The 11,039-nt window shown below is 32.7% G+C and overlaps 1 protein-coding gene across 1 annotated transcript; it reads right to left on the reverse strand.

Moving 5' to 3' along the window:
- Positions 1-1,875: 1,875 nt before the first annotated feature.
- LOC147559865 (serine carboxypeptidase-like 20) lies at positions 1,876-10,038 on the reverse strand. Its single transcript, XM_086661830.1, has 14 exons — positions 9,867-10,038; positions 9,609-9,745; positions 9,137-9,213; positions 5,744-5,866; positions 5,545-5,647; positions 5,423-5,460; positions 5,254-5,355; positions 5,070-5,147; positions 4,733-4,978; positions 4,564-4,629; positions 3,076-3,188; positions 2,837-2,950; positions 2,706-2,751; positions 1,876-2,116 (listed from the first exon to the last, which is right to left on the reverse strand). Exons 1-14 carry the CDS (start codon positions 10,010-10,012, stop codon positions 2,033-2,035), a joined length of 1,473 nt encoding a protein of 490 aa, XP_086517956.1. The 5' UTR covers positions 10,013-10,038; the 3' UTR covers positions 1,876-2,032.
- Between the last annotated feature and the right edge of the window lie 1,001 nt (positions 10,039-11,039).

Consider the following 11,039-nt stretch of genomic DNA (forward strand, 5'->3'; position numbering starts at 1 on the left):
TTCTTCTCCAGTAAAAGTCGCTGGCTGGAAAAAAATTTCCGGCGACCATCAAATAAAAAAAAAAAAGACTTCTTCTACCTTTCTCATCTTCTTTTTCTCTCTCTTCTCTTCTTTTCGCTCTCTTCTCTTTTTCTATACTCTCTCTTTTCTCTTTCTAAACTCTCTCTTTTCTCAATCTAAACTCTCTCTCTAAATAGCTCGGGCGAAGGGTTCACCTTCGCCGGAGCAACCAGACCATGAAAGTCTGGTTTCATACCGATTTCATACCGAGAGACTAGTTATGATCAGTGAGATATTAAAAGGGATATTGAAGGCACATTATTTTCTGATTTACTTTTGGGATATTAAACGAGATATTGAAGGCACATTATTTTCTGAGTTTTTAGACGGCTATCATCATTTTAACTTTCAAAATCAAAATCAACTTGTCATGATTTTAGAACACTCATGGAAGTTTAGCTACAAATTTGTTAGCAACTGATCTCATCCAAGCTCGATCTTTATTACTATAAGCATAACTCATGGTAGGAGCCAACACGGGAAACCTTCCAACCTCCTTCGTCGTCTCATCATTATAACTTGAGTTAGGATCTCTTGGCATTGGATATACCAGAAGCGACCGTGTCCCATTTGGAAGCATCATCGTCCAAGCCTCTGAATCTGCAAATTCGAAGATATTTATTAGCAATCTTGACTGAAATTTTAGTGAACATTGCCTGTTAACAACTAGAAACAGGGCTACAAAAACAATTAATATAATAACAATTTGAACATAGTACGAGCATTATAGATTTATAGTTAATCTTCACAAAATCCATTTACATTCACTCAGACTTTTATAACCATACATATTGCAGGAAAATTAAGAGAAAGACGGCGGAAATAATCACACAGGAACAAATAAAGTGGTTTGGTCAGTATGACCTACATACAAGATAGTAGGTAAGTTGATTTCACAATGAATGGAGAAGAACTTCATTGAGATCTTCCAATTGAATCCTAACCTTTCTATGTCTATCAAATAGCAGAACAAACATCTCACTTCCTTTGAGAATGATTTTCTTTACAATACGCAACTATCGTAATGTAGGTCTGAGATTGAACAATATATATATATATATATATATATTTTCAACATAAATCAGAGTATCGTAATAATACCATTTATCTTCTACTTGACCATTTTGAATGATCTCACGGATCATAACCAATCTGTAAACTACAGATCTCTGTCTGGTTATGTGAAACCAGATCTCGGTCTGGTATGAAACCAGACCGATATCTGATTTCGAATCAGACCATTTTGAAACCAGACCATGAAGAGAGAGAGAGAGAGTATAGATTGAGTATACTTAGTGAGAGAGAGAGAGAGTATAGATTGAGAGACGAGAGAGTGTAGAAAGAGAGAAGAGAGAGAAAAAAGAAGAGAAGAGAGAGAAAAAGAGGATGAGAAAGAAAGAAGAGTTTTTTTTTAATTTGATGGTCGCCGGTAAATTTTTCCGACCAGCGACTTTTACCATAGAAGATGAGGATGATGTGGCTGCAAGATGGATGTAATGACATGGAAGAGAGAGAAAGATGAGGTGGTGCTTTAAAAAAATTTAAGATATATTTTCATTTTGGGCCCTATATTAATTTTAAGTTGAAAATTATTTGGGAATGAGCCCATGTCTAAAAGGGGGCTAATTTTGAATTTATATGGTTACTTATAAGAGGGGTAATTTTGGTAACAAAAATATTAAACATTAAAGTTAACTGACGGAGTTAAGAAAAGGGGGCCAAATTTGAATTTACGATAAAAAAAGGGTCATAAAGGAAGCTGGTCACAAAGTAAGGGGCCAAATAGGAATTAACTCAATGATAAAGGTAGGTCAATTGTTGTGAATGTCTTGCAAAGCAAAATTCATTCATGCAATATAAGATGAAACAAGTGAAAGAAGAGTTTCATTTTCAATTTGTCCAGAGATGAACTATAATGGAATTTAGTTTAACAAATCAACATCATCTCTTTTATTTTCTCTTTCTTTGTGAATCATATAGCTTTTCCTTCCAACCAACGACTATAAAACGCCAATGACTCCTTTGGCTTGTATTCAGGGACGGTATGACCAGCTCCCTGCGTAACCATGAGGCAAAATAGAACATCATAACCTCACAAATATAAAATGAGAACATCATACCCTGACAAATGTAAAATATTAAGAGCACGGATTTAACAAATGGAAAATAGTAGAACCACTCGCTCTTACACCTATTTCCAATTTTAAAACGTAGTTGGTTGAAGTATATATATATTGGGGATGTCACATCAAGTTTAGGTGAGACTCTGAGTAAAACTCTAGGCAATATCTTGGGGATGCCCGATCAAGTTCTAAGTGAGACTCTGAGTAAAACTCTAAGCAAAAGAAACCTCTATACGATGATTCTCGTTGTGTACCTTCTTCACTAAGAATCTATGTTTCTCCTTAATGTTCTTAAAATATATTATGGAATTTTCAAGAAAAGTAGTGGCTTTAGTGTTTATGGTTTCAACCCTTCAAATGTAGATAATGAACATATAGGTGAGTAGGTGACCATGTTCATTAAACCAATAATATATTTCGACATGCTAAGGTATTCTATTTCGACATTCACTACAATGATTCTTTGTAAAAATGATCTATGCCAGATAACTAAACAATAAGGATTTGAATTGAACTATATACCTTGATGGTGAGAAAGGTAAGGTTCTTGTCATAGCCTTGAATGAAACTGCAGAAACATACAAAATGTTTTTGTCGAATGAATAACTGTTCAAACCCAAAAGAATGACAAAAGAGAAAATGTCCTAACTTACCCAGCAACTTGTTCATTGTAAAACCAAGCCCTCCATTTATCCAGAACCTTGTATCCAAGTGATCTAGTCCATGCTCGACTCCCCGTAAACGGCACGCACATATCATGATCGCCACTGCAGTTTAAGAGTATAATAAAAATAAATATAACACTCACTAGCTTTCATACCGAAAACAACACGAAACTCATTAGCTCAAGAACAAAAATGTCAAGAAGTTCATAGATAGAGGAGTATAATACCTAAATATAAGTGCGCGATATCCCTGAGCAGTAAGATTTTTGTGATACGGTATCATGCTTCCCAAATCGTGATTGTAAATAAGATTCGACGTGCAAAGGCCCCACGTAATTTCCTAGTGTTTCAGATTGTAAAGTACGATTAAAAGAAAAGATCTGTATGCTACTATTTGTAACTTCAGTTTTGCTAAGGACAACTATTAGACAAAAATAACTAAATAAAACTAACTAAAATTGTGTCCTAAATTGCTAACCAACACCAACACCAAAAATCAAGTATAACCGAGTCTCTCTTCCATTCTATACACAACTCTAAAAAAATTATTACACAAAATAACTAAATAAAATTAATTGAATTTTGTCTTAAATTGCTAACTCCAACAATAAAAGAAAAAAAAATCAAATATAATCAAATTTTTTCTCAAAATTCAAACTTCTATTACCATAATTAATTATTCATAAACAAAATTTATTCGAACATTAAACTAAAAAGTTAACCAAATATTAACAAATAACGAAAAAAATATTCTATTCCAATCAGAGCATTTCAAGCTATAATTTGAGGTAAAATCTAAAGAAAAAAAAAAAATCAAATATAACCGAATTTTTTCTCAAAAAATATTGGGTTCAAAGAGATAGAGATAATATCTTTTATAATCCTAATAACTATGACTTAGTCAAGCTTAGTTTAAATTTTGGTTCCTCATCAACGGGTATATTTTCAACAAAAAAGAGTCCCAACGGATATTCATTCATAAAATCATACATAAAATCACCAAGTATCTTCTATAACCCTAACTACTATGACTTAGTCAAGCTTAGTTTATACCTTAATAGTGTATATTTCATTAAATCAAATCGTGTTTATAGATTAGAATTTTGGTTTATCAAGTCCAACGGGTATTTATAGATTAGAATTTTGGTTTATCAAGTCCAACGGATATTGTTCAACAAAAAAAAAATCTAACGGATATGTTTTCAACAAAAAAAAATCCCATGGGATATTCATAAAATCAGACAACATAAAATCACTATGTATATTTTTAAGCTTAGTTTAAACTTTAATAATGTATATTTCATAAAATCATACAACATAAAATCATACTACATATAAATAATGTATATTTTTTAAAACCTATAACACGTTTAAGTATTTTTTTTTTAAATATTAGATAACACTAATACAACCAATTTTATTTTTGTTTGATAATTTAATAAAAGAAAAAACTGCGTCTAGTAAATAATTTTGGGAAGTTAAAACATAGTTATATTTAGCAATCAGAGATTCAAAAAATTATTTGCTAGATAAAACCCATAAATCAATCTTTAGTGTTGTTTAGCAATTTAATAAAAATTAAATGGTTGTGTCTAGCAAATAGCTTTATGAAGCAATTATGCAGCTTCGTTTAGCATTTGTCAAAAACAACTTCGAAGTTCTTTCGTCTAAGAGGACAAGATAAAATGATTTTGTGCGAGTATCTGTAAGTTCACCTGTGAAGCATGAATCGAATTCTTTACATCCTTTCTATTCAACCATATAGTAGCAATTGAATCATCCTACAAAAATTCAAATGAACAACATAATGCATTATTGGGTTAGGTTAAGTTCATTATACTATATATGGAAGTATAGAAATGGGTAGTCATTCAAATAACTTACACTGCATGGGACACCAAAAACATTTGATGAGATTTGAGGCCATGTCTGAACGATTCCATCTGTTACAGGAGCATTATAAGGCCAAGCACGACCGAACATTCTCTTCCTCACCGGATGTGGTTTGTCCGTTTTACCTAAATTCTTGAAGCTGGATGGTAACTTAGTATTCTTCGTTACCGTCTCTTCTGTTTCAGGGTTATGGTGACACGGCTCAAGAATGTCATATATGTTTAAAGAAGAAACTACCTGAATATAAACCAAAATATATATCAAGAAAATATAAATAAAGCCAATCGAAACAAGAAACACAAAAGGAATTTGAGATACATAAACTTACTTCTTTAACTTCAAATATCAAGTTAGAGCACGAGGGGGTCTTGGTCACAAAATTTCCGTTGCAAGCAGCTGTAACATTCTTAAATACGAAAACAATTTGATATGTCAGCAACTTCGTATTTAACTCGTAATATATATATATATATATATATTCAATAAGAGTTGTTCCGAATTCCTCTTTGTACCTCAAACAGTTCATCAGAGATCAGGCCCATCCCATGGGTAAAGGGAACAAGAGCATTGCCATCAAATACAGGATCAGTGACCCCATTGCCTATCATGTACCCCTGTACCAAATATTAATGTGAATTTTCGTCCGACATTTTTAAACGTATGTTCTTTAAGAACACAGACCTTGAAGTTGAGAACCGGCTTTATATGGTTTTCTATTCCTGCAGAAATATCAAACAAAGTTTGTTAATAGATTAATATTTAAGCATACGGGTAGCTCATACAATGAGTTACGAAATTAGCACCTTTTACGACTTCAGAAGCAAGAGTTGGTATATATATCCCCGCAAACGACTCCCCGGATAGGTATAACGGGTTAGATTGGAACTCCGGGTATTGCTCAAACCACTTTGTGCACACAAAACAAATTATAAGATTAACCATAACAAGTAATACTATTTAGTATGGAATTTAGTTGCTCTTAAGAAGTGAAAAAAAAAATACCTTGAGGAGAAATGTGTGAGTATCAATGGCTGTTTGTTTGTCTCCAGTTTCATAGTCTTTCGGGTTTTTGGAATATGAGAATCCAACACCAGCAGGAGAATCTAAATAGATGATGTTGGAAACCTAAAATTTGGAAAATTAGTCAAAAGTTTAAGCAAAACTAATAAATCATTAAGTTAAAGAGTTATAGTCGTAGCCAACAACTGGTAGCCCAGTTTGTTAGTGCATCTACTCCGCAAGGCGGGGGTCCCAGGTTCGATCCCATGGAAGTGAAGGTTTGTAGTAACCCGATATTTATCGTGCTTATCACATGAAGTTATTTATTTTCTAGTTGAAGTATATCTAGAAATACTAAACCCTATAAAAGGGAGTCCAATATGTCTTTGTTATTTAGATCGTGAAATATTATCAATCGAGTTTATTGATAAAGTTTATCGTTTTTATCGTTATTTATCAATTTATTTAGTTATTTTAACGCTTCCACAACAATCTACATCAGCTGGTATCGAAGCTTGAAGAATCTGGGACAAAAGATGAAAATTTACATTATCAAATTGTGTCTTCGTTGGTTTATCTCCTCATAATCATGAACCAATTACAAGTTCTTGGTTTTATTCATGGAACCAATTAGAATACGCCCATCACGTATTCAATACAATGCCCCTTAAAGGGTTTTCACCTTCTCGATTGTTTGCATTCACAGAAGAAGTCAATAGGATACTGGTTGTTGTTAGTTGTTACACAAAATACTTCCACTATACAACTGAATTTTTGTGATGTATCGGCTAAGGTAGTTCCAAACTTGACAATTTATGATGAAGTTTTGGTTTTATAAGCTTCATGAAGATGAACGTGGGAAGATATTTGAAGTTGTTTTTGAAAAAGTGATGAATTGGATGCAAAAAATTGAAGGTTGATTTTCCATAGAGTATTTTGTGGTGTTTGTGGTCTTCTTCGTCAAACTAAAAGATGACGGGAGATGTCGCAATTTGTTGGAAGTCTCTTTTCTACAATTGATTTTGCGATATTCTTTACAATATGGGATTGAAGCTAGTGATTTAGTCCAAGTGGGTGTCCTTCGAACCCAATGCACCGTTTGCTCGAAGTGAGAATTAAGGATCGCACTGTTGAGTCTTACTTGAGGGCAAGTATGATGGAGACCATCCACGGCTAGATGGGCTCACACCCAAGGTTAATGGGCCACTCGTCCAAGTCTATGTTTAAAGAGGAGTTTCTTTATTTTAGAATTCTCATTTAGGTGTTTAGTTATTTCTAAAAGTTTAGGTATTTTATTTCTTTCCTATTTGGTGAGAATAGGAAATTAAGAGTTTTAGTTATTTGAAAGTTATCTCTTTCGTAGTTTATGTTTATTTAGAAATCATAAAACTCTATCAAAGGAGTCTAGTCTATCATTGTTATTCAAATCTGAGTTTATTATTAATCAAGTTCATCATTTTATTCGTTATTTTATCAGTTTATTTAATTATTTTATCATTGCTTTAATGGTGGATTCCATTACTTTAACGCTTCTGCAACAATCTACATAAGCTGGTATTTAGAGCTTGAAGAATCTGGGAACAAAAGATGAATTTTTTTCATGAATATATCTCTTCTTGAATGCTGGAATTTTTTCCCTGTTTAGGTTGGGATCCCTATCGAGATTCACAACAACTCTATGTTGATTGAAAAGATCAAAACAAAATAAATGAAGTTTCCAAATTCCTCTATTCATTGGTCAATATCATATGAATTTTTGGATTCAATAGATGGAAGATTGGTTCATAAATCAAGATGTCCACGACGAAGATAAGATTTTTGTCCTCGAGCAACACTTGTCTAGAAGAGTCTATGAAAAATTCAACGAGATGCAATGGAGACTCATTGATCAAGGAAAAAAAGTTCATAGATGATTGGATTACATTGAAAAGTATCTTCAGTATGTTTTTCTTCCTTTGGATGAATATTTGTCATAGGTTGAAACAAAAATTGACTCGAGAAAACAGTTCTCTAAAGTTACTTCGATCATTGTGATCGATGATAATGAATGAAAAATTCTTGACAAAAGGAACAAAATTCTTTCAGTGGCGAAGGAAGAAAAAGGAAGTAATGTTCCTTCATCACACCAAAACTCTAGTCGTGATATGAAACACCCAATTCAAGACTAATTATTTGATTCATATGCGATTACGAGAGAAGATATCCTCGTTTCGAATCATAAAATTCTTCCACATCAATTATTTTCTACTTCGTCCCTTCTTTCTATATCAAATATTCATCTGCAAAATTCTCTTCAGACAATGAACAAAAGAAGATAAATTCCTCTATTCTCAGAATAAACCTAAACCCAATAACCAAAGATCAATCAATAAAAGCTTTTGATTGAGATCTAGGTGGCGGTCCAAATCTGATCGTGGATGAATTTAATGATACAATGAAGGAATTGGAGTGTATTTGCAACCCAATTATTGCAATGATGTATCACTTGGTTTGAATCTCAAATTTCTGAGAACTATCACACTTTTATTTGGGAACCAGGTGATTCGTCTTTTCTTCTTCTACCATTTTTTAATGAGTCTCATTCTTCACTTATTGGTCGGCAAGATACTCATATTTGTTATTGAAAGAAAAGTGATTTTAATCATAATGGGTTTGAAGATATTCAGGGGTGATTTTTCTATTCGAAGAAATATGGTATTTTTCGTCTTCTTCTTCTTATTACAAGATGATGGGAGGTGTTGTAACTTATTAGCCTTTTATTCACTATTATTGCTTTTGAGAGACTCTTGGCATCATTGGTTTCCATTGTACTCGGTGATTTAGGCCATATTTGTCTTCTTCGATTTTCGACATCGTTCGTGCCAAATGGAAGTTAAGGATCACCTTGTTGATATCATCGTATGTGGTAACATCAACCTTAACGTAAGGTTTGGGGCGAACCTTCTGGAAAGAAGACAAGTATGACGGAGACCATCTACCTAATGGGCCAGTCAACCATACAAGAGCAAGCTTAGCTGAGGTTATTTGACAAGTGTCTACATAGTTCAAGTTTTAGGAAGTTTCCTTATCTTTAGAAGTCTATTTAGGTTAATAGTTATCATGAAGAGTTTACAAGTTATTTATTTCCTAGTTCAAGTATATCTAGAAATATCTAAACCCTTTAAAAGGGAGTCCAGTCTGTCTTTGTTATTTAGATCTTGGAATATTGTCAATCGAGTTTATTATTTTTAAAGTTTATTGTTAATTTATCAAGTTATTTAGTTATTTTATCATAGTTTTAATGATGTATTCAATTACTTTAACGCTTTCGCAACAATTTGCATGACAATGTCTTTGTAATGACCATTGTAGTCGAAAAGAGAAAAAAGAAGAAGAGTCATAGTAGTATTAGTTAACCTTGGACCAACTATATGGATTGAGATGTAGTTTGGGAAGATCTGTGCTAGTCTTTGATGCTTCAAAATTAAATGGACCTAAAAAGTAGAATAGTAAATGTTAATTAAGATGATCATAAACGAATCAAATTATATAATAAAATGGGCTAGTTAGAGCTCAAGCCAAAAACGAAATCCATGCCTATGTAGTTGCAACCCATCAAGGACAATATTGGCAAGCTACTCGGGGTTAGACCGCTAACCGTACATGATATCCGAGCTAGGTCAACTCTCATATCCTACGGGTGGTTGATCCATAAGTGTGCAGGAGATCCTACTTACAATTGACATGATTGCGTGACAAGACCCTTAGTCCCACATAGCTTAGGCGAGTGCCTAGACCATAGACTATAAGTGTGCAAGGCCGGGTACCTAGGATGTCGTGTCAGGTGTGCATTGGTGGGCCTAAAAAAACTCAATAAGATTGTATATACCATGTTCATAAACATAGCCATCAAAACTAGAACATCCAGGGCCACCATTGAGCCAAAGAACAACAGGATCTTCTGGCGGCTTTCTCTCGGAAACAACGAAATAGTATAATAGATTCTTCTCATCAATCGTTATGTATCTTCAATACCCATTTAACAAAAACCAACAAATTCAATAAACAAATTAGAAACCAAATCAAAATATAATCAGGTCAAAAGATCAGTAGAGAAATGAATAAGTATATAAGAGTTTTGATTTACCCAGAGTAATGTTTAGAAGGAAAAGTGCCATTAAAACCAGGAAGCTCTGTGATTAGAGTATCGTTTGGAGTTGCTTTAGTAGTATATGATAATGAGAAGCAAAAGAAGAGAGAAAGTAAGAATGGGTTTAAGATGAAGTTTCTCATTTCCAACACCTTTGGGTAGAACAAGACACTGAAAATGTCTTGATTCAACCAGGATTTTGAAATGAAAAAGGAATGCCATCAATTAGATTAAATAATGAATCTTACCAATTGAAATTGAATCTTTACCATATAAAATCATTAATATTATCGAAAATTCTTGGTAACCCAGCTCTTGGGCCAAACTTGTTGACTAGTAAGCTTGTTGATGAGTACATGCGGAAGGAAATCTTTTTTGAAAATTAATGGCTCGTTCAAAATGAATCGTCCCCACTACTTTTTAACTTCTACTCTAACAATGTCAAAAAGTATACAAATAAAAATACCTTTGTAATGAAAAAGGAATGTCATCAATTAGATTAAATAATGAATCTTACCCAAGAATTGAAATTGAATCTTTACCATATCAAATCATTAATATTATCGAAAATTCTTGGTAACCCAGCTCTTGGGCCCAACTTGTTGACTAGTAAGCTTGTTGACGAGTACATGTAGAAGGGAATCTTTTTTGAAAATTAATGGCTCTCGATCTAATGTGGACCGTTCAAAATGAATCGTCCAGATTAGACCCCACTATTTTTTAACTTGTACTCTAACAATGTCAAAAAGTATACAAATAAAAATACCCTTTTTTGTCATTTTTTGTAACTAATTTTTTTTTTTTAACTTTAAAACGATATAACTTCTGTTTGATATGTCGTATTTCTATAAAAATTATATATTTAGAAATGATTTTTCATTGGCTTTCTAAATAAAAATTATATATTTAGAAACCCTCACAATCAGGTCAGAAGACTCGAAAATAAAGTGATTGGTTTCTTTCTTCGGCTATTATTATTCTATATATATCTTACTTATTCGTTACTATTAATGTTTTATTATGCGATACTTTTTTCCCTTTATGATAAAAAGAAAGAAAAAAGTCATTTTAGTATTTTCGATTGGAGTGGTTAGCCTGGCTACTATTAGTGTCTTGGTAACTTTATTGTATTTTAATTTTATATTTATATTTATATTTATTTTTAAAATG

This window comes from Eschscholzia californica, unplaced genomic scaffold (assembly GCF_041429995.1).
Source record: "Eschscholzia californica isolate CP2 unplaced genomic scaffold, dmEscCali1.0.p SCAF_2, whole genome shotgun sequence".
Lineage (NCBI taxonomy): Eukaryota > Viridiplantae > Streptophyta > Magnoliopsida > Ranunculales > Papaveraceae > Eschscholzia > Eschscholzia californica.